Below are 26,250 nucleotides of genomic sequence, written 5' to 3' on the forward strand. Positions count from 1 at the left end.
GACTGGTGTGTGCTGAGAACGGGTGTGTGCTGGGAACTGGTGTGTGCTGGGGCTGGGAACTGGTGTGTGCTGGGAACTGTGTATGCTGGGGACGGGTGTGTGCTGGGAACTGGTGTGTGCTGGGAACGGGTGTGTGCTGGGGACTGGTGTGTGCTGGGGACTGGTGTGTGCTGGGGACTGGTGTGTGCTGAGGACTGTGTGTGCTGGGGACTGTGTATGCTGGGGACGGGTGTGTGCTGGGGACTGGTGTGTGCTGGGGACTGTGTGTGCTGGGGACTGTGTATGCTGGGGACGGGTGTGTGCTGGGGACTGTGTATGCTGGGGACGGGTGTGTGCTGGGAACTGGTGTGTACTGGGGACTGGTGTGTGCTGGGAACTGGTGTGTGCCTTCTGTTCAGGAGGGCGTATGAACGACTTTCTCTAAGGGTGTGAGAGAAAAAGTCCAGGGGAGCCAGCTCTTCTGTTTGTTCTTTGACAAAAGCCACAGGGAGAACGCCCCTAGGTCTTCACTCCCCGAGTGAACAGAACAAAGAGGGAAGGAAGCTACAGACAGTTGGTATTGCATGGAAATGCATCCATGACTTCTGCTTGGCTCCACCATCTTCCTGAGGGTCTGGTCTCAAAGCCCTTTAAGGGGCCTGGAGAGGTGGATCAGTGGTTATGAACACTGGCTGTTCTTGCAGAGGATCTGGGTTCAGTTCCCAGAGTCCACATGGTGGATAACAGCCCGTTGGTAACTCCAGTTCCAGGGGATCCAGCACACTCTTCTGACCTCTGCAGTCACCAGGCACACATCCGGGGCAATACATCCATGCAGAGAAACACTCATATACATGAATTAAAACAAAAAATAAAATCCCTTTCATGTCATGTTGGTGGTACTGGACCAAAAAGTAGAGGAAAGATCCAAGGACATATGGAAAATGGACACTCAAATGGATCCTCTGTGTGTGTGTGGGGGGGGGCGTCTCAGACAGGGCCACCTCAACCCAGCTGATGTCAAGTGTCAAGGCTGTACCCACTCCAGGTCAGGATCACACAGTCCCATCGCGACCCTTCCAGATTTACACACTCCTGGGCTAGTCCGGGATTCAGGCTGCAGGCAGACTCTCACGCAGCACTGACACGGGGTTTTTCAGCTTTCCCACTGTCCTCAGCCTCTGTTCCGTGGCACTCCAGGGGTCCCTCACTGGCCCTTGTGCCTTGAGGGTGGAGGTTTGGGTTGTACACCCAGCTCCCACACTGTGAGTTGGAGCTACTCTTTTGTTTTTTAAATAAATTCACACATCATATTTGATGTACAGCTTTACTTTTTCTTCTTTTACAGTGCTTGGGAAGAGACCCAGGGTTTGCCACATGCTAGACAGGTGCTTCGCCACTGAGCGGTCTGTATTCCCAGCTCTGAAAACTGTCTTAGAACGAGCCCTTGGACTAGATGGTCCGTAGAAGGCTAACATGCTGTGGTCCCCAGTTCACTTGGAAGCACACTTGCTGCCCTCCCCTCCCACAGGCAGGGCCTCCCTCGAGCCTCTTGCTAGAAGGAGGAAGGCAAAGGCATAGGGAAGGAGTCAAGAGTGAGGAGGGCCCAGCAGCTCTCGGCTGCCCTGGACTTCTCTCGGCGCTCACACAGGAGGCTTCGTGGGCAGGCAATCCCCCTCCTCACTGCCTGCAGGACCTGGCCTGAGTCTTCGTACTTAGGAGCCCTGTAGCTCCATGCAGTCCCCCTGGCGCAGGATATGCTGCAGCAGCCCGTTGACCACGTCCAGCGTCTCGTCCTTCTCCAACACAATGTCATAGGAATCCATGTACCGCTCCCGCCGCTCCTCCACCTGCCCGGGGAAGCAGATCTGAGTCCCCCAAATGTCTTTCTTTTTTTTTTTTTAAAGATTTATTTATTTATTATATATACAGCATTCCTTCTATGTATGCTTGTATGCCAGAAGAGGGCACCAGATCTCATTATAGATGGCTGTGAACCACCATGTGGTTGCTGGGAATTGAACTCAGGACCTCTGGAAGAGCAGTCAGTGCTCTTAACCTCTGAGCCATCTCTCCAGCCCCCCAAATGTCTTTCTTTGCATCCTTTGCTCTCAGGCCTCTGGGGCCTAGGGGAGAGGCATACAAGCACCACTCCCCGAAAGCCTGGAGAGTTCAAGGTTATAGGGACACAGGAAGGCAAATGAGGAGCACTGGCCGGTGTCAAACAGACAGTAACAAGAACTATAGACAAATGCCCAGGCGTCACAAGTAGTCTTCATATGACTCTGGCATCCACTGGGCTCCTGCCTCTCCTGGCTGGGTCCACCCTTCTGGCCACCTCTCTGAGCCCTTCTGGTCTGTGCCCTGTCCACCCCTGCATGCCTCTGCTGTTTTTGTCTCCTTTTATAAAGTCATGCTTCCATCCCTAGCATTTCCCATCTCAGTCAAGCTAGAGAAACCCTGTCTCAAAAGCCAGAACCAACCAAACGAACAAGAAACCCAAGGATGAGAGTTAAATAGGATGGCAGCATTTGCATGACTAGACTGGGAACTGACACATGTTGATTGTATAGCCACGCATGTAAGGCTGTGTGACCTTCTTCTCTCACGTCTTGAGCCAAGTCATAGTGGAAAGAGCTGAGGCTCTGGAATGTAACTCAATGACAGAGCATTTACCTGGCTTCTCTCAGGTTCTATGCTCCTTTTCTTGTATGTGCGTGTGCGCCCCCCCCCCCCCAAAAGAGAGATCATAAATCATGGTTTGATGGTAAATTCATGTAATTCCATCATTTAGGAGGCTGAGGCAAGATGGTCAGAAGTTCAAGGCCAGCCTTAGCTACAGTTTGAGACTAGTTTTGGATACATAAATTCCCATTTCACCCCGCCCCCCACCACACACATGGGGGGTGGAGAATACAACTATGGCCCTCCTCTGTAGCTCTAATCCTTTCCACAATATTCAGTACGTGAAAGGCATGCAGGAGTGTGAAAAGGCCTGGCATTGGAGGCGCACGCCTTTAATCCCAGCACTCGGGAGGCAGAGGCAGGCGGATCTCTGTGAGTTCGAGGCCAGCCTGGTCTACAAGAGCTAGTTCCAGGACAGGCCCCAAAGCTACAGAGAAACCCTGTCTTGAAAAACAAAACAAAAAAGGGTGTAAAAAGGAATCGATCCAGAAGCCATAGGGGAAAGCCCAGCCAAGCCCCTGGCTTACCTTGTCATTTAGGAAGCCAATCTTGAGAATGTTCTGCACCCCAGGGACCCCATCAGCCATAGTGAGGTCCCCCATGGAGTCTCCAAGCAGGATGATGTTGGTTTTGCCCTGAAGCTGCTGGAAGTAACCGGAGTTCTCACACACGGAGCTATTCTTGTTATAGGTGTGGATGAGTTGGCCCTTGAAGCCTTGCAGGAAACCCTAAAACACAAGAGACAGAGAGCAAGACTAGGGGGACCCATGGAGCACAGGGGTCTGTCATGGGAAGAACTCCAAACCCAGAATAATGGCAAAGTTTTACTGTAGCCTGAAGGGCTGGAAAACTAGGCTGGATTTGGTCTGCTTCTCTAAATGGTTGCACGGAACACAGCTGGCCTCATTTGCTTGCGTCTTGCTTTTGGGTGCATTCTGGGAGGTGATGGCAAGGTTGAGGGGAGGTGCAAGAGTGCTGCCCACAAAAGCCTTAGCCTGCAAGGCTGGCCTCTTCCCGAGTCACTGGGATTTAGCCCGGGGCCTTACACTTGCAAGCACTGCACCACTGAGCTTCACCTCCAACTCTTCCCTGTTTTTCTTTTGAGACAGGGTCTCTCTGTGTAGCTTTAGCTGGCTGTGAACCCAGAGGTCCGCCTGTCTCTGCCTCCTGAATGAGAGGATTAAAGGTACACACCACCCACTGTGCCAGTTTTCTTTCTTTCTTGTTTTTGAGACAGGGTCTCACTATACATCCATCACCCTGGTTATCCTAGAACTCACTATGTGGACCAGGCTGGTCTCGAACTCATAGATTCCGGGATTAAAGGAGTGCACCACCATGCCTGCCCCAGTGAGACCCATCTTTTGCCATCTAGGCTTCCCAGGCTCTCTTTGGATTTGTTCTGCAGCTCAGGCCAGGCAGGTCTTGGACTTTCAGTGCTCTAAGTCTCCTGAGCAGCTGGGACCACACGCCTGTGCCTCCAGGTCCAAACTGCTTGGCCTTTTATAGGAGAACTTTGTAATTTCTGTTGTAAACAATGACCATTAAGTGTTCCTGATTTCCATTCTGGTGGAAACCCTGGAATACAAAAGCTGCTCGTCAGGCTGCAGGAACCATTCAGAGGTAAGAGCAGCTGCTGAAAGGCCAGGGTCAAGACTCTAACCTGAAAAAACAATGTTCTCTGGGTCACACACGTTGTTAGCACTTGGCTATAGGCCATTAAGAGGGACAAAATTTCACTAATGATTTGTTTGAGACAGGGTCCTGTAGCCCAGTGAATCTGAACTCATTATGCAGGCGAGGCTGGCTTTGAAATCCTAAGGATGCTTCCTTCACCTCGCAAGTACTGGGATTAAAGGCACAGGCCATCATGGCTGCCCACTCAGCAGTGAAAGCTTGGGTAAACTGGAGCCCTGACCTCTGGCTTTCAATACGCAAGTCAAGGTATATGCCCTCCGGTACCCAGGGTGACACACAACCTATGATGGTGTCACAGGGCTATGGTGACAGAGAACTGACTGCTGATCCTTTCAAAGTAACACACAAGCTGGGTTCAGTCCCAGCATGTAGGAGGGAGAGCCTGGTTTATAGGAGCCTGGTCTATACAGTGAGTTCTAGGACAGCCAGGGCTATAGAGAAAGACCCTGTCTCAACAAAGAAAGCAAGTAATCCATAAAGCCAAGTGCCAGGACTCATACCTATCGTCCCAGCCATGTGGGAGCCGAGGCCAGAGGACTGAGCTCAGGAACTCCGGGCCAGTCTAGGTAATGTAGCAAGACTCTCGTCTCAAAGAAAGGAAGGGGCAACCAGACTAAAAATGCCCACCAGAGGGCAAAGAGGCCAGATAGTAAAGCAAAAAGGCCCATAGGCTGGCAGCCCACCCCGCCTCTCTGCAGCCCGCCGGAGACGTGGCTCACATCCTCACTGAAATCCATGTAGTTAGACACAATGTGGATGTTGGGGTGGAACACTTTCATCTGCCGGATAATTTCCTCCAGGATATCCCCGATGCCCGCCGAGAAGATGAAAAGCGGGATGTTGTTATGGTAGAGTGTGTCGAAGAAAGTCTTATATCCCTCCCTGTAAAGAGACAAGGGCTGTGAATGGCATGGCCCTCCCTACTGCTATTTTATTTTCTACTCAGGTTGGTATTTTATTTGTGTGTATGTGTGTGTGTGTGCGCGCACGCGCGCGCACACACACACGTGCAGGTTACACACAGGTCTACCTGTGACCTGAGCGTGGAGGCCAGAGGTCAACTTCTTGAGTGTCCTTCCTCAGGAGACATTCATCTTTCCTTTTCCCTTTCCTTTCCTTTCCTTTCCTTCCCTTCCCTTCCCTTCCCTTTTCCTTTCCTTTCCTTCTTTCCTTTTCTTTTTCAAGACAGGATTTCTCTGTGTAGCCCTGTCTGTCCTGGAACTTACTCTGTGGACCAGGCTGGCCTCGAACTCACAGAGATCGACTAGACTCTGCCTCCCGAGTGCTGGGATTAAAAGTGTGCATCACTACGCCTGTCATTTATTTTTGTTTTTGAAAATTTACTTATCATTGTATGTTTATGGGCATAGATGTGCCACGGCACATGTGTGGAGGCCAAAGAACAACACCATGGAGTCAGTCCCCCTCTCGACCTTTACATGGGGCTGGGATTATAGTAGCCAGGCTTGTATGACAAGCATCTTACCCACCCCTCACTTTGTTTCGAGGTAGGGTCTCTCACTGGGATCTGGGGCTCACTAGTTAGGCAGGCCAGTCAGTCCCAGGGATTTTCCTGTCTGCACTTCCCCAGTGCTGGGATTACAAACTCATCCTACCAGACCCAGCTTTCGGGGCAGAGAGCAGGCCTGCATGCTTCATGAAGTAAGCACTTTACCAACTGGGCCACCATCTCAGCACCTCAGGCAAGGAATTTTTAAATTATTTTGTTTGTTTATACATAGTATAACATATAGACACACATATAAACATAGGAGATCTCTCTCTCTCTCTTTCTCTCATATATATATATATATATATTAATTATTTTATTTTTTTTGAGAAAAGGTCTTCCAGTGTAATCCTGACTGGCCTGGAACTGGAACTTGCTATATAGACCACGCTGGCCTAGGACTCAAGAGAGCCACTTGCCTCCTGAGTGCTTGGATTAGAAGTATGTGCCACCCCACCAGCTTTTTCCTTTAAAAAAGAAAACCTGGGGGACTGACTGGAGAGACAGCTCAGCAATGTTAGGAGCACTTGCTGCTCTACCAGAGGACCTGGACTCAAAGCCCACATGGTGGCTCACAACCATCCATGACCACAGCTCCGGGGGAGCCAATGGCCTCTTCTGGCCCACTCGGGTATCAGGCATACATGGTATACATACATAGGTGCAGGAAAACATATATACACAAAATAAAATAAACTCATGTAAAAAATTAAGGCTCTGTGCGTTTAACTCTGGTGGAGCTCTTGACAGCTTGCTCAGAACACCTACACCACAAACAAAACTCCACATATAAACCTCAGGTGACAATGTATGGTCACACAGCCCCAGCACTGAGGAGGCAGAGGCAGGTGGGTCTCTGAGTTCAAGGCCAGCCCAGTTATAGAGTGAGCTCCAGACAGCTAGGGTTACACAGAGAAACCCTGTCCTAAAAAATCAAAATGAAATAAAATTTTAAAAAAATTAAAAAAAAAGGATGCTAGTCAACCAGAGGGACCAGAGTTCTGGTTTGTGTGTGTGTGTGTGTGTGTTTTCAAACCATCATTTAAAAGGAGTTGGCCCTTAGGAGATGAAGGTCTGGCCATTTTGCACAACATCTCACTGAAGCAAATGGCTTCTGGGGCCACCTTTCCTTCTCCCAGCCCCTAACCACTCAACCCTCCCCAGCCTTCTCTGCCTGGGCCAAAGTTTTAGACTGGCTTTCATTTTTATTTTTCAATACAAGGATGGAATTTATAAGCCCCCAGCATGCCAGGCAAGTACCTAACCAGGGAGCCACACCCCAGCCCACAAAGCTGCTCAGACTAGTCTGGCAGAAACACTTAGAGCAAGGGGCTTACCTGAGCATTGCCGTGGAGTCTCTAACCACCTGCGCTATCTGGAATTTCTGTATCCTCTGCTGGCACAGGAGATTGTGGGCTTTGGACCACCTAGGAACAGACAACCCACACACCCCAAGTCCCAGTCACCCCAGAAGTCGAACGCCTCGTCCCTTGTCCCCTCTGGTAGTACTCACTGGGGGAATGAGCACATTCTGCCACACAGAGGCGGCTCCTGAAGGACTTTAAGAGATCCTTAGAAGGAAGTTGGGAAAGGAGAGCTGCGCAGTGAACCAGGGAGAGCAAACCTCTTCTGAACCCCTCCCCCGTGGGGACCTAGGACACTATCCATGGACGCCAGGTTTTGTTTAACAGGGTCTTGTATAGTGCAGGCTAGCCTACAACTTCCTGTAAAGCCAAGAACAACCCTGATCCTCCTGCCCCATCTATCTCCCCAGCACTAGGATGATAGGCGTGTTCCACCATGGCCAAGCTTAGCGGTGCTTGCTTCTATATGAATTTTGGGGTTTGATTGTGTCCCCAGGTTACCAACTGGAACTCTGTGGTGGTCTGAATGAGAATAACCCCTGTAGGCTCATAAATTTGAGTGTTCCCCAAAGTTGGTGGAACTGTTTGGAAAGGATCAGCAGGTGTGGCTTTGTTGGGGGTTTAACACTGGGGGTGGGTTTGAACTTTCAAAAGCCATGCCTGCTTCCTGCTGCCATGGTCCCTGACATGATGGTCATGGCTCACCCTCTGAACTGTAAGCCCCCCAAAAAACTCCTTCTTCTACCAGTTGTCTTGGTCACGGTATCTTAGCACAGCAATAAAAAGGTAATTACAACAATCCCCGACAAGAGGAGTTGGGTCAGGGGGCTTTGCCCTTAAGAATGAATGAAATTAGGTTACTAATGGGGAAGTTCAGCCTCTCTTATTCTCTCTCTTTTCTGTTGTTCTTACCCCCTTTTAGCCCTCCTGCTACGGAGTGACCCAGCAACAAAGCCGTTGGCAGATGCCAAACCCTTCATCTGGGACTTCCCAGGCTCCTCAACTGGGAGCCAATGAACTCTGTTCATTATGCGCTATCCAGACAGTGGCATTCTGTTACCCCAGAACAAAACAGACTGACTTAGGCCACTTGCTGCTTATCTCCCAAGCCAAGGCATTTCTAACCGACTCCAAGAAGTCCCTGAGGTTTTCCTCCCTAGCAGCAGAGTCAGGGCGTAAGGGGATGTTCGTTCTTAGAGTTGGGCAGTGTCATGGTCCTCAGGAAGGAGGTTCACTGAAGGACAGTCGTACCCGGCCCCCTCCATCTTCTGTCACAGGAGTGCTTCCTGGTCAATGACGCACTTACCACTGCACCATGTGAGGCAGCTTCTCTTTGATGGTCCGGTGTGGGTCGATCTCAATGGGGTAATAGTGGTGAAAGAGCGCGCTGAGCTACAACAGCCAACAAGGAGAGAGGTCACTAGTGCCACCCCATGGGCCCCCAGGGAAGATCAAAACCACCTCAGGATGGTGCTTCCTCTAAAAGTTTTCTTCAAGTCTTCACATGGGATACATCATGTATGAAACTCAAGTTTCTCCACATGCTTTCCGACAGCTCACGCTTCCCTATTATATACGGTATGCGGTGGGGCGGTACTCAGAGTTCATTGCTCGTTGGCACCCACCCCGAGAATGAGGCCGAGGAGTCCTTGGCATGAGCTAGACTTGGTGGCCCATGCCTATAATCCCAGCACTTGGAAGGAAGCGACAGGAGGATTACAGATGTGTAGCCTGGGCTATATAGGCAAGCCTAAGCTACATAGTAAAATTTTGTCTCAAAACTAAAATATATACATATAGACGCTACGGGAGTGGGGGGCGGACAAGGAGTGGGAGCGGGGATGCAGCTTGTTGGCAGAGAGCTTGCCTAGAGCGCAGTCCTCAGCATCACAAAATCCATGGAGGCTGAAGAGTTAGCTCAGCAGTTAAGAGCACTTGCTGCCTTGGCAAGAGGATCAGGGCTCAACCCCCAGCATGACATAGAGGCTCACAACTGTCTATAACTCTAGTCCTAGAGGACCTGACACCCTCTTTCCACCTCAGTGGGCACGAGGCACTTATGTGGTGTATGGATATATACGCACGCAAAACACACATAAAATAACGGTAATAAAAACTAGTCAGTGAGAGCCGGGCCTAGTGGCTCACACATTTAATCCCAGCACTTGGGAGGCAGAGGCAGGCAGATCTCTGTGAGTTCGAGGCCAGCCTGGTCTATAAAGTGAGTTTCAGGACAGTCAGAGCTGTTACACAGAGAAACCCTGTCTTGAAAAACCAAAAACAACAACTAGTCAATGAGGCAGACACGTAAGTGATAACTGTCAAATAAGGGCTGGAGATGCAGCTCACCTGGGTGATTATTTGCCTAGCATCAACATGGTGGCTCACAGCCGTGGAACTCCAGTTCCAGAGGATATGGTGCCCTTTTCTGACTTTGTGGGCACCTGACAAACACACACACAGTACACATACATAAATGCAGGTAAAACACACACACACACACACACACACACACACACATATAGTAAACCACCAGGCAGTGGTGGTGCACATCTTTAATACCAGCACTTGGGAGGCAGAAGCAGGCGGATCTCTGTGAGTTCGAGGCCATCCTGGTCTACAGAACGAGTTTTGGGATAGCCAAGGCTGCACAGAGAGACCCTGTCTTGGGCGGGGGGTGGGGGGAAGGAGAGAGGGGGAGGGAAAGAGAACTAAGTCACAGAGTTATCTGCAAGAATGAACTCAGCAATGTATAATAGCCTAGCCTGGCTCTGCTCCAGGAAGCGACCACTCAGGGCAAAAGCTTGGAGCCAAGCAAACCAAGGGCCAAAGCTCTAGAACTGGTTTCTCAGAATTTGTACACATCTTAAAGAAATGAATTAACATTCATTCAGAATGTTCTCCATATCTGCTCCCTTACCAGAAAGTAACACCATCAATGACATGGCACAATACAGTGGGAAGAGTTTGGGACAAAGTCTCTGCAAAACCAAGATATGTGACTCAACCAAATGCCCAAGGGGCAAGTGGTTCAACCTCTTGAAACACCTGCTTTCTCACAATGGAGAGAGTAATACGATAGTTCTATCCACCTTTGGAGTAGAGGGTTGTTCAATAAGATAAAGCATTCAAGTCTCATGCAAACTCCATAGTTAGCAGTAAGCAGAGTGTTCACACACGAACCACCCATCATCGTGTCTCAGCCAACAGAGAAAAGCTGTCTCATATATGAAGACTAGACTCAGGGGTCTTGGAGAGATGGTTCAGCAGTTAAGAGCACAGACTGCTTTTCCAGAAGACCGGAGTTCAGCGCTCTCTCTCTCTCTCTCTCTCTCTCTCTCTCTCACACACACACACACACACACACACTTTGCTATGACAAGCTTTAAAAAGGAATGTTTAAAAACAACAACAACAAAAACAACCAAACAACCAAAAAAAATCCAAAATACAAACAAAAAACAAACTGAGGAGCAAATCCAGCACATCAGCCATGCTTGGTGAGTTACCTCTGAGCTATATCCCAGACTCTTTTTTAGGTCTCACTATGTAGCCTTGGCCACTTGGCCATTTGCCTTGCAGACCAGGCTGGCACCGAACACTTAGAGATCCACCTGCCTCTTTCTCCTCCCTCTCCCTCTCTCTCTCTCTCTCTCTCTCTCTCTCTCTCTCTCTCTGGTGGTGGTGGTGGTGGAGGGGAGAGTTTCTCTGTGTAGCCCTGGCTGGCCTGGTATTTGCTCACTCTGCAGACCAGGCTGTCCCTGAACTCAAAGATCCACCTGCCTCTGCCTCCCAAGTACTGGGAATTAAAGGTGTGCACCACCACCACCTGGGTTCCTGTATGCCCTGCTTCCATTTTTCCATTTTCAAACTTTTCATATGGAGGTAGAGTCTCCTATATTGCCCAAGATGACCCTGAACTCTTTCCGGAGCCCAGGCCGACCCTGAACTTGTAATCCTCCCGCTTAGATCTCCCGGGTAACTGGGATTATAGGCCTCCACACTGGGTTTAAAGAACAAACTTTCTTACGATTTCTGTCATGGAGTCTGTGGTTCAACCCCAGAAGAGGACCAGAGCTATTTTTGAGCAAAGAAGGGAGTGACCCACCTCTTTGCGGCAGTCCTCACTGATGATTTTGCTGTTATCCAGAATATCTGAAAAAAACAAAACTCCCTTTACTTGCTCTTTAGCAATTGCCATCTTGAGACCTGCCAGGAAGGCTGCAGTGTGACTTACTGTGGGAAGAGGGGCATCGCTGTCCGTTGTACGCGAATCTGCTCAAGGTCATGTCAAAATCGGAAATCACCTAAGAAACCAAAGAGAGATAATGGTGGCTGAACCTGGCCTCACCTCAGCCTGGGGTAACCACAAGTCTCACCACCGGCCACTGCCCAGTTAGCAACAAAGCCTCTGCAAGGGTAGGAAGAGACAGAGAGGAGAAGGAACGAAGTGATCCTGTGTCAGTACACGAGTTAACCTTGAGGAAACCAAAATCCCTTAAGTGTGTGGGACTCTCCATGGCATCTTTCTCAAATGGACCGGTTCTTTCTCAAGGTGCCTTCCGACCTTTACGGATCTCCCCATCTTCAACTTCTTGTGGAGCCAGTTAGCCTGGGGTAGCCGGGCAGCTAGGCTTCAGAAGGCACTTCCCTTCTGAAACCAAGCCGCACGACCACATCGGACTACTTTGAAAGTTGGCTGTTGGGGCAGGTAGGCTCTCTCCCCCCTAGGCGAGCCAATTTGTCCATGCCCACTCCGGGACGCAGGCTTACAGCGTGCTCACCCGCTGTGGCAGGAAGACCGCAGGACAGACACCCTTCCGCCACCCGGGCCGGCCGTGCCCCGCGCCCCGGTACCTGCAGGCGGTCTCCTCCGCCCCTGCGAAGGGCGCCCACGATTTCCTGCACCCGCCCGGGCTGCCGCATCAGGACCGTGGCCTTCATGAGACTCTTCACCTGTTGCGAGACCCGAGAGACCGGCTGACCCGAGCGCCGCGATAGGCGCTAAGGCAGCTGGGCCATCTCGCACCCGCGATCCCGCCACGCGGGACTCTTTCCCACCCGCGGCCTCACCTCCTCCGCCATCGCGCCGACCGCCTGCTTGGTGGGCGGCCCGGAAGACGGTGCCCGCCCCGCAACCTCACTGCGCAGGCGTCGTCTCGCTCAAGTAGCGCTGGACTCAGAGCTGCGGGCCGGCCGGCCGTTTGCAGCCGGCTCAGGATGCTGGCAGGAGAAACGCCTTGGGAGGTGGGCGGTTCTACTGTGTGTGGGGGTGGGGTAGGGGAGGACCAAGACTCTGGAGCCCTGTGATGGGCTGTCAGGAGGCTTTGCTGTGCAAGGGCTCCTGTCACTCTCTCTTGAATCCTTTGGCAAGAGCCATCTTTCCCAGGATTTGGGTCATAGCTCAGTGGAAGAGTGCTTGCCTGCATATAAATATATATATTTATATGAGGCCCTGAGTTCCATCCCCAGTATTGCAAATAACAAAGCCCACCAGGTAATCCGTATGCCTTTTGGACTAGGGATGCACCCAGGAGACACTTTCCTAACTGGGCCCCTCCTCATCACTAAGCAAATTAAGCCACCTCAGGGTCTAGAAGACCAGCCTGACATTTAGTCAGCTTTGCTTCTGGCTCTGCACACGAGGAGCCCAGTGGGAGTTGGGGAAGGATGCTGCAGGGATGTGGAATCGACCTGAAAACGCAACAGGAAGGTACACTCAATAAAGCCTCAGTTGTGTTGGTGGCCACAGGTCTGCCTTAGGTCTGAGGGCAAGGAAGGAGGTGTGGGGTGGTCTGTGTGTATGTCCCTGGGGGAGGGGGAGGCAGAAGAAGGGGTAGGAGAGGTTCCAGAACCTGAGAGCACAATCCTGAGTGATCTCACTGCTCAGGATTCTGGAACTTGGGCTGCCGGATGGTACCTATATGAAAGATGTAGTAGGGAAAAAGAGCGACAGCTGGCTAAAGGGGCCCCCCAGAACCCTCCCCAACACCCCAGGAGAGCAGCCTCTCTCCCCTGGTCCCAAGGTGCCATGGAGATGGAGAACACGGCGGCCTCCACCCGGTTCCACCAGCCTCACATGGAGAGGAAGATGAGTGCGATGACCTGTGAGATCTTCAACGAGCTTCGACTCGAGGGCAAGCTCTGCGATGTGGTCATCAAAGTCAATGGCTTGGAGTTCAATGCCCACAAGAACATCCTCTGTAGCTGCAGCTCCTACTTTAGGTACAACAGGGGCCCGAGCTAAGCCCAAGGGGAGTCAGGGCTCCGCTTGAGGCTTTGTCATCTGCTTCTCAGTTTCCCATTTCCCATCTTAAATGTAGGGCTACTGAAGCTCTGGGCTCCTTGGAGCCTGGCTATGCTGCCTTCTAAGCAATCCCAGCTGGGGCCAGAGCCTCTCTCTGCTTCTTGATGTGTTTTAAACTGGGCTTCAGCCAATATCTGGCAAGTCAGGGGCTTTTCTCTTTGATCCTCACGTCAACCAACTTCGAGTTGGACGCCTGTGGATTCTGCACTTAACCTAGGTGATATGACTCCCAGCCCAGGCCCAGTAGAGATCACTGAAATCAGGAAGGTCAATAGTAAGAATACAGGGGATGGGGAGGGGATGAGGGGGGAGTAAGTACCCAGGAAATATTTTCAAAAGAAAAGGAGTTTGGGTTGAAATTCTTAACTCAGGGGGTGCATATGTTCTTTTGTTTATAAGCTGAAAAAAATGTACTTGGTCCCAATGAAAACATGAGAAATATAGTCATTTTTTGCTAAAAGTTCTTATTCAAGCCCAGCACGGTGGTACAGGCCTATAATCACATTTACTCAGAGGCTGAGACAAGAGGATCAAAAGTTCAAGGCCTTGGGGTCTGGGGATTTGGTTCAATAGTAGAAGGTTTGTTGTCCAGCATGCACTACGCCCTGGGTTCAAGCCCCAGTTCTCAAACAGACCACCACCCACCAATAACAACAATAAAACCATTCAAAGCCTGCCTAGGATACTTAGTGAGGGTCTGTCTCAAAATCACAATGACAACAAAAGGACTGGAGGAGGAGAGCTAGGCATTGTGCCGCCCATCTGGAATGTCAGCTCTCAGGAGGTCAAGGCACCAAGATGAATTCAAGTTCAACCAAGCTACATAAGTTCTAGGCCAGCCTGAGCTACAGACAAGACTCTGTCTCAGTTACAACTGTCTCAGTTGCCTGATTAACAAAACCCCAACCATTACCCTAAAAAGAATCTCTATTCAGCTGAGGGGCCACTCCAGGGCTTACAGGTCAAAAACTTAAAACTTTGAGGACTTGGAAAAAAAAAAAGCCACGAGGCGGTGGTTGGTGCACACTTTTGATCCTAGCATTTGGGAGGCCAAGGCGGGCAGATCTCTGAGTTTGAGGCCAGCCTGATCTATAGAGCAAGCTCTAGGACTGCCAGGGCTACCCAAAGAAACCAAACCAAACAAACAATAAAACAACAACAAAAGACTTTATGTATAGATACATATCTTGCATGCCTGTGTGTGTTCTGGCACTGGAGTCAGGCAGGTGACACAGGTGCTGGGGACTGAACTCAGGTCCTCTCCAAGAGCACTGTGAGGACTTAACCGAGAACCATTGCCCCAGCCCTCGGACTTTGGGTTGGTTTGTTTGAAACTGGTTTGAGTTGTCCTCAAGTACAAGGTTTGTAGATGAGGGCTGGAGAGATGGCTCGGAGGTTAAGAGAACTGACTGCTGTTCGGAGTCCTGAGTTCAATTCCCAGCAACCACATGGTGGTTCACAACCATCTATAATGAGATCTGGTGCCCAGAACACTATATACATAGTAAATTTTTAAAAAGGTTTGTAGATGACAATGTGGCATTGCAATGTTAAAAAGTTGGCCATGCCGGATTCTCTCCTCTAGAACAGAAGCTACGAAAAGACCATAAACCAGGCTCATACCTGTAATCCCAGAACTGGAGAGGCTGAGGCAGGAGGATCAGTAGTTCAAGGCCAGCCTGGGCACGGAGTGAGAATCTGTCTTTAAAAACAAAACAAACAAAAAAACAAAGCTAAAACAACAAAAAAATAAGATAGTAAATGTTTTTTTAAAAATTGCATTTGTTCATTTATTTTGTTTATGGATATTTGCCTGCATGTCTGTCTGTCTGTCTGCGCCCCATGCATGAAGTGCCTGAAAAGACCATAAGGGTATTGGATCCCGTGGGACTGGGGTTACAGACTGCTGTCAGCTACCATGTTGATGGCTGGGCTTGAACCCTGTGTCTCTGGAAAAGAGCCACCTCTCCAGCCCCAAGACAGTAAAATATCTTAAGCTCCACAGGCCATATACTTTCTTGCAACTGCTCAACCTTGCCTTTATGTCAAGAAGGGCCAAACAGGGCACTTGGGAGGTAGAGACAGGCAGATCTCTGAGAATTCTAGGCCAGCCTGGTCTACATAGAGAGTTCCAGGTCTACATAGGGAGTTCCAGGGCTACATAGGTAAGGCCCTGCCTTTAAAAAAAAATGAATTGCCAGGTGGTAGTGGCACACACCTTTCATCCCAGCACTCAGGAGGCAGAGACAGGTGGATCTCTGTGAGTTCGAGACTAGCCTGGTCTACAAGAACTAGTTCCAAGACAGCTAAGGTTGTTAAATTGCATTTGACAGAGGCTGTAGGCTGGCAAGCCACAGTCCTGAGGAAGAATTTGAAGCCTAAGCCCACTGTCCTTAAGCCTCTTAGGGGGAAAAATACATGTGTGTGTGTGTGTGTGTGTGTGTGTGTGTGTGCGTGTGTGTATGTGTGTATCATACACATATACGTTCTGTTTGATTCAATACCCAGAAATGTACTTAGTCACACAGAGAACCAAACACATAGCTCTGATCATTTGTTGCTTATTTTCTGACTGGCAGTATTCTGAGGATTGGGAAGAAAATAAAGAGATGAATGTTCCTGTCCTCACGAGGCTTACTTTCTCTCTTTTTTTTTCTTTCTTTCTTCTTCTTTTTTTTTGTTGTTTTGTTTTGCTTTTTGTTTTTTGAGACAGTTTTTATGTAGCTCTGGCCTTTCTGGAACTTGTCCAGGATGGCCTTGAATTCAGAAATCTCCCTGTCTCTGCCTACAGAATCCTGGGATTAAAGGTGTGCACCACCAAGTAGGTCAATACACATATAAATTTTTTTAATATGCATATATTTTTGTAAGATTTATATATGTGTGTATATATGTGTATGTATATGTATATGAGTGTATGTATATGTATGTGTGTGTGTATATGTATACATATATATGACTGTCAGGGACCAGAAGATGACGCACTAGTAAAGGTACTTGCTGCTCAGCATGATGACCTAGGTTCAATCCCTGGATTCTACATGGTAGGAAGAGAGCACCAACCCTCACATGTTCCCTGACCTCCACACAAACACTCCACATACACACATACAAACATATAAATAAACTTAATTTTAAAAAAAAGATGGTCAGAGAAGACTTTGCTGACAAGGCGATACTTGAATTATCTTGGGGACCTCCAGGGAGAGGGAACTCAAGTTAGGAGGTGGAATTAGCTCCAGGACACAAACAATATGTAAGAAGCCCTGAGGACAGAGGACAGGGAAGATGGGAGATACTCAGAGCTCACCAGTTCTTGTAGTTCTTAGTAAAGACCTAGCATTTCCCTCTTAACAAGTCAGGGGAAGGTTTTGAATGCAAGGGCGATGCGGGCTATGTAAGCTTTGTAAGGATGGCTCCGGGGCTGAGCAGGGTTGTTCAGTCACATGGGAGATTTGGTGGGCAGCGGGTCGAGGCAGATTTAGATTTAATTTTGTGTGTATGAATGTTTTGTCTGCACATAGGCCTGTGTATCACTTGTGGGCCTGGTGCTTGTGGAGGCCAGCAGAAGGCTACAGAGTCCCTAAAAAGGAAGTTAGAATGGTTATGAGCCACCACGTAGGTGCTGGGACTCTGCAAGAGCAACAAGTACTCATATTGCTGGGTCATCTCTATCCTCTGGGACCCGGGTCTTTATTTTTTAATTATTTTTTATTTTATGCGTATAAATGTTTTGTCCGTGTGTATGTATGTGCACCATGTACATGCCCGATGCCTGCAGAGATCAGAAGGCACTGAATTCCCTGGAACTGGAGCTATACATGGTTGTGAGCCACCGTGTGGGTGTTGGGAATTGAACTTGGGTCCTGTGCAAGAGCAACTCCTGAGGCATTTCTCCAGACCATAACAGAGTCTTGGTCTTATTTTCACTCTAGAGCTCACTTTCTCCATCCAGAAACTGTAAACGAAACAAGGGTGGTAGGCTGGGGGAATGAGTCAGTGGGTAAGTGTTTGCTGCCCAAGCAGGGAGGCCTGAATTCAGATCCCCAGAAACCATATAAAAGCCAAGCTGAGTGGCACATACTTGTAATTCTAACATTGGGAGGAAGAGATAGGGTGATCCTGGGGTTTGCTGGCTAGCCGGTCTAGTCAAAACAGTGAGCTCCAGTGTGAGACCCGTGTCTCAAAAACAAAAAATATACATACATACATACATACATACATACGTACGTACGTACATACATACGTACATACATACATACGTACATACATACATACGTACATACGTAGCAAAGACAGTCAACATTGATCTATAGCATTGATATACCAGCACAGGCTAGTATACCTGCATACACACACACACACACACACACACACACACACACACCTGGAAAAAAGAAGGTAAAGACAGACTGCAGGAGGTTCCTGGAAAATTCTTTTCACACCCACTGTATAGAGCCATTCTTCACTGCACTCCCTCAGGCCAGTCTAGTTCCAACATACTCACTGGGCAACACTGGGAGTGTGTCCAAGCCCTCTGAAAGCGAAGGGGCCAGGGTGGGGTGAGAGTGGCCACCAGGAGCAGACTGTTTCTGTGCTGCTAATTTCTCTCGTCTTTGGTTTTTTTTCCCTCCCAGAGCTTTGTTTACAAGTGGCTGGAACAACACGGAGAAGAAGGTTTACAACATTCCCGGTATTTCCCCCGACATGATGAAGCTAATTATTGAGTATGCGTACACTCGTACCGTGCCAATCACCCCTGACAACGTGGAGAGGCTGCTGGCTGCTGCCGACCAGTTTAACATCATGGGCATTGTTAGGGGTTGTTGCGAGTTCCTCAAGTCGGAGCTGTGTCTGGATAACTGCATCGGCATCTGCAAGTTCACGGACTACTACTACTGCCCGGAGCTGAGGCAGAAGGCCTACATGTTCATCCTGCACAACTTCGAGGAGATGGTGAAAGTCTCAGCGGAGTTTCTGGAGCTCTCGGTCACTGAACTCAAGGACATCATCGAGAAAGATGAGCTCAACGTGAAGCAGGAGGACGCTGTATTTGAGGCCATTTTAAAGTGGATTTCTCACGACCCTCAAAATAGGAAGCAACATATTTCAGTTTTGCTTCCTAAGGTCAAGTTTAGATATTCTTTGCAAAGGCTTAGTTGCTCGCGTTCGTTTATCCAGAGGGACCATCCCTAAGAGCCACAGAGCCCAGGGTTGTGCCAACGCTTCATGAGAGGCATCTCCTGCTTCTCTCTGAAGTTTGCAGTTTTCTCTTCCCTTGATGTTGCTTTCGTTAAATTCCCTCTTGATGCGGGGGGGGGGGGGGGGGGGAGCAGCAGGGGATTCCACAGAGTTCTAAAAGGTCTCTCACCCTCTTTCCATTTGCTACACTCCCCACACCGAACAGGAACTAAGTCACAAGAGACAGGAACTAAGTCACAAGAGTGGCATACAGTGGTAGTCACTTGATCCTATCTACTGTTTTACATACAGCTATATTTAATTTCTGGACAATTATACGGCTTCTTTTGGTTGGAAAGCTCTACCCAGTGGCCAAGGAATGTGTAATTGTTACCCTCGGGTGCCTTCTGACTAGCTCATGTCTCTGTATGTATACCACCTCCTCAAGACAAATACACATTATTAAAAAGCAAACAAAGGGGCCGGGCGGTGGTGGCGCACGCCTTTAATCCCAGCACTCGGGAGGCAGAGGCAGGCGGATCTCTGTGAGTTCGAGACCAGCCTGGTCTACAAGAGCTAGTTCCAGGACAGGTCCCAAAGCCACAGAGAAACCCTGTCTCGAAAAACCAAAAAGAATTAAAAAAAAAAAAAAAAGCAAACAAAGGGACTTGGAATATGGCTCAGAGGTTAAGAGCACTTGCTGCTCTTTCAGAAAGTGGGGCTTAGAGAGATGGGACTTGCAGACAGCCTTGCCTCAAAGGAATGAATTTCTGTATTTTATTCTTCTTAGGTTCGCCTGGCCCTAATGCATGCCGAGTACTTCATGAATAATGTTAAGATGAACGACTATGTCAAAGACAGTGAAGAATGTAAGCCAGTCATCATAAATGCCCTAAAGGCCATGTATGACCTGAACATGAACGGACCCTCCAATTCTGACTTCACCAACCCACTCACCAGGCCCCGCCTGCCCTACGCCATTCTATTTGCTATTGGTGGCTGGAGTGGCGGGAGCCCCACCAATGCTATTGAGGCATACGATGCTCGAGCAGACAGATGGGTGAATGTCACTTGTGAGGAAGAAAGTCCTCGAGCCTACCATGGGGCAGCCTACTTGAAAGGCTACGTTTATATCATCGGGGGGTTTGATAGCGTAGACTACTTTAATAGTGTTAAGCGTTTTGACCCTGTGAAGAAAACTTGGCACCAAGTGGCCCCTATGCACTCTAGACGTTGCTACGTCAGCGTGACAGTCCTCAGCAATTTCATCTACGCCATGGGAGGGTTTGATGGCTATGTGCGTCTCAACACTGCAGAACGATACGAGCCAGAGACCAACCAGTGGACGCTCATTGCCCCCATGCACGAGCAGCGGAGCGACGCAAGCGCTACAACACTCTATGGGAAGGTAAAGAACCAGGACAGCAGGGGAGGATGGATACTCTTCTTCCTTTTGGGATGAGGCTGGAAGACACAATGGCAGTACTTACAAGGCAGTACAGCTGTCTTTCGGTATCCACTGAAGCTTGGATGACAGTCCCCCGTACACAGCCGCATCCAGACGCTTGAGTCTCATATAACATGATATGGTGCCTGTGTATAGCCTGTGAGCAGTTGGGTGTGGGGACACACACCCATAAACCTAGCTCTTGGGAGCCTAAGACAGGAAGATTGCTATGAGTTTAAGGCCGGTCTGGGCTACACAGAGTTCAAGGCAAGCTGGGGGCTAAACAGGAAGACTCTATCTCAGAGAAAAACTGTTGTATAATTTCCTCCCATATACTTGAATCATCTCCAGATTGCCTGTAATACTTGACATTATGTAAATGCTAAGCAAATTGTTTACTGTATTTTTTTAGATATCTATGAGAAAAAAATCTATCCATTTTCAGTACATATATTTAACTTATTTTAAATTAAATTTTCTGGGGGCATAACATGAGCATTTGTGGGGGTCAGAGAACAACATGTAAGAGTAGATTCCTTCTACCAGGTGGGGCCCAGAGATCAAACAGGTCTTCAGGTTTGGTGACAAGTGCCATTACACATAATGCCATCTCGCTAGCCAGTTTTATTTTTACTAGATATAAAAAAATTATTATGTATATGAATGTTTTGCCTGCATGTATGTATATGCATCATATGTATGTCTGGTGCTCAGGGAGGACAGAAGAGGGAGTCCCCTGGAATTAAAGACTTATGGATAGTTAGTGAGCCACCATGTGGGTGCTGGGAATCAAACTCTGAGTCCTCTGCAAGAGTAGCAAGTGTAGCTTGGTCACGGTGGTGCATGGTGCACGCCTTTAATTCCAGCACTAAACAGAGGCAGGTGTACCTCTGAGCTTGAGGCCAGCCTCATCCACACTGTGAGGCCCAGGACAGCAATAAAAAAGCTCAAACAAAACAACAAGTGCGATAATCTGCTGAGCGCTCCCTCGCCTCCATTTGTTTAGAGATGGGCCTCCGTACTCCTGAGAGCCTGGCATTCCCAAAGGTCCTCCTGCCTCTGATGCCTGAGTGCTGAGATTAAAAGCATACCCCACCTTGATTGACAATTTTTTTTAATATTTATTTATTTATTATGTATACAATATTCTGTCTGTGTGTATGCCTGCAGGCCAGCAGAGGGCACCAAACCCCATTATAGATGGTTGTGAGCCACCATGTGGTTGCTGGGAATTGAACTCAGGACCTTTGGAAGAGCAGGCAATGCTCTTAACCTCTGAGCCATCTCTCCAGCCCCCGACAATTTTTTTTTTAAGACAGGGTCTCACTCTGTAGCCAAGGCTAGCCTTGAAGCTTCAGTGATCGCCTTGCTGTAACTTCCCTCATATATATATATATATATATATATATATATATATATATATATATTTTGTTTGATTTGAGACAGGGTTTCTCTGTGTAGCCCTGGCTGACCTGGAACTCACTTTGTAGACCAGGCTGTCCTCAAACTCAGAGATCCACCTGCCTCTGCCTCCAGAGTGCTGCGATTAAAAGCATGCACCATCCCCTCCCTTGGCAATATTTTCTTAAGGTTTTTCTTTTCATGGGGGATTGGGCCTGAAGAGATGGCTCAGTGGTTAAGAGCACTTGTTGCTCTTGTAAAGGGCCCAAGTTCAGTTCCCAGCACCCATGTGAAACGGGTAGCTTGTAACTTTTAATTTTTTTAATTCATTTTACGTACCAACCATAGTTCCCCCTCCCTTCTGTCCTCCCACCCTGCCCCTGTATCCTCCCCCTTACAAATTCTTTTAATTCCAGCTCCAGGGGAGCCAACATCTCCCTCTGGCTTATGAGGGCTCACAGACACACAGATGTGTGCATGCATACAAAATTTTTTTTAAATTTATTTTTATCGTGTGCATTGATGTTTTGTTTGCATGTATGTCCATATGAAATCCTCTGGAACTGGAGTTACAGACAGCTGTGAGCTGCCATGTGGTTGCTGGGAATTGAACCTGGGTCCTCTGGAAGAGCAGCCAGTGCTCTTAAACACTGAGCCATCTCCCCAGCCCCACAAACATACTTTTTAAGTTTTTTTCTTTCTTTTTAGACGCATTTCTCTGTGTAGCCCTGATTGTTCCTGGAACTCACTGTGTAGACCAGGCTGGCCTCGAACTCAAGAGATTCACCTGCCTCTGCTGGGATTAAAGGTGTGCGCCACCTACCTTCTTTTTCAACTAAATTTGTATTTAGTGTGTGTGTAAACTCCTATGGTGTACGTGTGGAGGTCAGAGGACAACTTGCAGAAGTCAGATTTTTCCTCCCACCATGCAGCGCAAGCTCCTTCGCCCACTGAACCATCTTTCCAGCCCTCCCCAACATCTCCTGTAATGATCTAATGCTTTGTGTGCATGGGCACACATGTGACACCACGCAAGTGTGGCGGTCAGAGGACACTTTCCTTTCCAGCACGCGGGACCTGGGATTGCATTTAGGGTGTCACTCAGCGACAAGCGCTATTACCCACAGCCCCTCCCCAGAATCTGCAGTCCTAGTTCTGATCATGGATGTATGGAACCTGAGGTGCACAGGGCTGACTGTGCTCTTCTTCTCAAGTTACTAAGTGGCTATTTATAAATGTATAATTTTTGTTTATTAAAGCACAATGTAGCAGGCATGGTGGCACACACCTTTACTTTTTCTTTCTTTTTTCTTTTTTTTTTTTTTTTTTTTTTTTGGTTTTTCGAGACAGGGTTTCTCTGTAGCTTTTTGGTGCCTGTCCTGGAACTAGCTCTTGTAGACCAGGCTGGCCTCGAACTCCCAGAGATCCGCCTGCCTCTGCCTCCCGAGTGCTGGGATTAAAGGCGTGCGCCACCACCGCCCGGCCAGGCACACACCTTTAATCTCAGCACTCAGGAGGCAGAGGCAGACTCCTGTCTGTGAGTTTGACGCCAGCCTGGTCTACAGAGCTCCAGGCTGGGTTACAAAGTGAGACCCTTCTTCAAAAAACCAAACCAGCTGGGCAGTGATGGCGCATGCCTTTAATCCCAGCACTTGGGAGGCAGAAGCAGGCAGATCTCTGTGAGTTTAAGGCCAGCCTGGTCTAAAAAGAGAGTTCTAGACAGCCAGCTCTGTGACACAGAGAAACCCTGTCTTGAAAAACAAAATAAACAACCACAAAAACAAACAACCAAATCCCAAACAATAAAATACAATGTATAGCAGGGCGTGGCAGTGCACACCTTAAACCAGCATTCTAGAGGCCAAGGCAGGCAAATTTCTGAGTTCCAGGCCAGTCTGGTTTACACAGTGAGTTCCAGGCCAGTTAGGGCTACACAGTGAGGCAATGCCGTCTCAGAACAAAATAAAGCAACACATAAGAAAACAATGCACGTAACTGGGGTTTAGCTCAGTTGGTAGAGATAGTTGCCTAGCAAATGGAAGCCCTGGCTTCAATTTCCAGCACCAAGTCACAGCAGGTATGGTGGTGGCACATGGGCCTGGGGTAAATGGGACCCTATCTTCAAAAACAAAACAAAAACATAAAAACCCAAAAAACAAAACAAAACAACAACAACAAAAAAAAACATGTAGGTGGGAGGATGGCTTAATTGGTAAAGTGTTTGCCTTGTCAAGTTAGATCCTCAGCACACGTATCCATCTGCTTGTAATCTCAGTGCTGGGGAGGCAGAAACAAGCGGCTCTCTGTTCTATGAAAAACCAACTAGCCTAACCTACTTGGCAAGTTCCAGGGCAGTGAGTAAACCATGTCTTAGAACAACCCACCCACCAAAGAAGCTGGGGACCTGAAAAGAAGGTTCAGCAGCTCAGAGCTTTTCTTGCAGAGGACCACTGGCAACTCACAACCACCTGTAATTCCAGTTCCGGGGGATCTGATGCCCTCTTCTGACCTCTGCAAGGACCTATATACACACGGTGTAAATACAGATAAGCAGGTACACAGGCACACACGCACACACATACAGAAATAAATAGGTTGAAACTAAGAGAAGGGCAGCGCCATGCGGAGGGCCCAGCAGGTAAAGGAGCTTGCCACCAAGCCTGACTTGAGTTCAATCCAGAAGCAACAGTGGGAGAGAATCAGTCTGAAGCAGTTGTCTTCTGACCTCAAAATGTGCATCACAGCAAATGCAGAGACACTCATGCATGCATGTGCACATCCATACACATACAATATCCATGCGAAAAAATGGATGGTTCCTGAGGACTTCTGGCCTTCGTATGCATACATACATACTGGCATCCCCACACATTCATGTACACACAGAATCCATGCACATAGAGAGAGGATAATGGATAGACTGGCATTAAAAATGTCCCCTGGGGGACTAGAGAGATGGCTCAGTGGTTAAGAGCAATGGCTGTTCTTCCAGAAGACTCCAATTAGATTTCAACACCCACCTGGCAGCTTAACAGTCTGTAACTCCAGTTCCAAGGAAAGTTAACACCTTCTGGCCTCTGAGGACATGACACACATATGTTATATAGACAGGCATATGGGCAAAACATCCATAAGCAAATAAATCTTTCAAAAAGTGCCCCCTGGGCCTTTGAGATGGTCCAGTGGATAAAGGCATTTGCTATTAAATCTGATAACCCGACTTCCACCCTTGTTACCTAGGAGAGATGAGAGGAAGGAACTGACTCCAGCAAGCTGTCCTCTGACCTCCACATGTGTGACATGGCACAGGTGCATGCATGCATACAAATGTGATTGGGGGAAAAAGAGGACAGGGAAAGATGGTGTGGTGGCACAGGCTTTTAAACTCAGGAGGCTGAGGCAGGGAGGCCCACCTGGTCTACATAGGGAGTTTCAGGGCAACCAGGGCTATATAGTAAAAGTGAGACTTTATTGCAAAAGAAACAAACAAAAAAGTAAAAAAAAGCACATGGAGGGGCTGGAGAGTTGGCTCAGAGAGTAAGAACATTGGCTGTTCTTCCAGAAGATCTGGGTTCAATTGTAAGTACCCACATGGTAAGTCACAACTGTTAACTCTAATCCCAGGGGATCCCCAGCCTTCACTGACATTGCATACACGTGGTGTACAAACTTGCAGGCAAAACGCTCATACACATAAAATAATACACAACTTGTCCCTGATCACGTCTACCAGCTGGCCTGCAACTTGGAGAGCATCCAGCACAGGCTAAGTTTTGGGCTGGGACAGCTGCTATGTCCTCTCCACACGCTTAGAAGACAGCTCTCCAAAAACTTGAAAGTCCTCGCCTTGTTATCTTCTGTGTACGCCTCAGTATAACTTAACGATCCTGAATTCTCTCCTCACAGGTCTACATATGTGGTGGGTTTAATGGAAACGAATGCCTGTTTACAGCAGAAGTGTACAACACTGAGAGCAATCAGTGGACAGTCATTGCACCCATGAGGAGCAGGAGGAGCGGAATAGGTGTAATTGCTTACGGGGAACATGTATACGCAGTGAGTTTCCATTGTATCATGATAAAATGGCACCCTTAAGACTTTCTAATAGCAAAGAGGCTCAGCCTGTCATTAGCGAGCATTCCTCGGTAAACAGAAGCAATGGATAGCAGTCAACCTTGTCTCTTTTGCTCTTCACAGGTAGGTGGCTTTGATGGAGCTAATCGACTGAGGAGTGCAGAAGCCTACAGTCCAGTGGCTAATACGTGGCGCACAATCCCCACTATGTTTAATCCTCGTAGCAATTTTGGTATCGAGGTAGTGGACGACCTCTTGTTTGTGGTGGGCGGCTTTAATGGCTTTACCACCACCTTTAATGTGGAGTGTTATGATGAAAAGACGGACGAGTGGTATGACGCCCACGACATGAGCATATACCGCAGTGCCCTGAGTTGCTGCGTGGTGCCAGGGCTGGCCAATGTTGGGGAGTATGCAGCTAGGCGGGACAACTTCACAGGATTAGCACTGCGAGATGAAGTAAAGTATTCCGCTTCCACAAGTACCCTACCTGTATGAGCCTCTTCATTTAGCTAATAAAAAGTCTAAGCAATAAGAATTAATTCTTTTTTTTTAAATAAATGCAGTGTTTAAACTTGTAAGAGTACTGGAAAATGTTCAACTT

The 26,250-nt window shown here is 48.5% G+C and overlaps 2 protein-coding genes across 2 annotated transcripts; one reads left to right on the forward strand and one right to left on the reverse strand.

Annotated features, from left to right (window-relative positions):
- Positions 1 to 1,300: 1,300 nt before the first annotated feature.
- Positions 1,301 to 12,400, reverse strand: Nt5c3b (5'-nucleotidase, cytosolic IIIB). The gene is made up of 9 exons (XM_041643978.1): positions 12,310 to 12,400; positions 12,094 to 12,192; positions 11,474 to 11,543; positions 11,345 to 11,391; positions 8,543 to 8,628; positions 7,210 to 7,299; positions 5,082 to 5,244; positions 3,192 to 3,392; positions 1,301 to 1,829 (listed from the first exon to the last, which is right to left on the reverse strand). The coding sequence occupies exons 1-9, from the start codon at positions 12,319 to 12,321 to the stop codon at positions 1,695 to 1,697; spliced, it is 903 nt and encodes a 300-aa protein (XP_041499912.1). The 5' UTR covers positions 12,322 to 12,400; the 3' UTR covers positions 1,301 to 1,694.
- Positions 12,401 to 13,267: 867 nt separating this feature from the next.
- On the forward strand, positions 13,268 to 26,144 carry Klhl10 (kelch like family member 10). Its single transcript, XM_041644110.1, has 5 exons — positions 13,268 to 13,461; positions 18,181 to 18,670; positions 19,515 to 20,132; positions 25,479 to 25,628; positions 25,770 to 26,144. Exons 1-5 carry the CDS (start codon positions 13,268 to 13,270, stop codon positions 26,142 to 26,144), a joined length of 1,827 nt encoding a protein of 608 aa, XP_041500044.1.
- Positions 26,145 to 26,250: the final 106 nt, after the last annotated feature.

This window comes from Microtus oregoni, unplaced genomic scaffold, assembly GCF_018167655.1.
Source record: "Microtus oregoni isolate MIOR12 unplaced genomic scaffold, Mior012 000091F_ref0000469, whole genome shotgun sequence".
Lineage (NCBI taxonomy): Eukaryota > Metazoa > Chordata > Mammalia > Rodentia > Cricetidae > Microtus > Microtus oregoni.

Bases quoted from the DNA above. Each gene is read 5' to 3' on its own strand.
- Klhl10 (XM_041644110.1), top strand. From the start codon at position 13,268: ATGGAGATGGAGAACACGGCGGCCTCCACCCGGTTCCACCAGCCTCAC. The intron at 18,671-19,514 runs GTCAAGTTTAGA...TATTCTTCTTAG, and splicing joins TTTCAGTTTTGCTTCCTAAG to GTTCGCCTGGCCCTAATGCA. The intron at 20,133-25,478 runs GTAAAGAACCAG...CTCTCCTCACAG, and splicing joins CTACAACACTCTATGGGAAG to GTCTACATATGTGGTGGGTT.
- Nt5c3b (XM_041643978.1), bottom strand. The intron at 11,392-11,473 runs GTAAGTCACACT...TGTTTTTTTCAG, and splicing joins GCGATGCCCCTCTTCCCACA to ATATTCTGGATAACAGCAAA. The intron at 8,629-11,344 runs GTGGGTCACTCC...TGGCTGTTGTAG, and splicing joins GTGAGGACTGCCGCAAAGAG to CTCAGCGCGCTCTTTCACCA.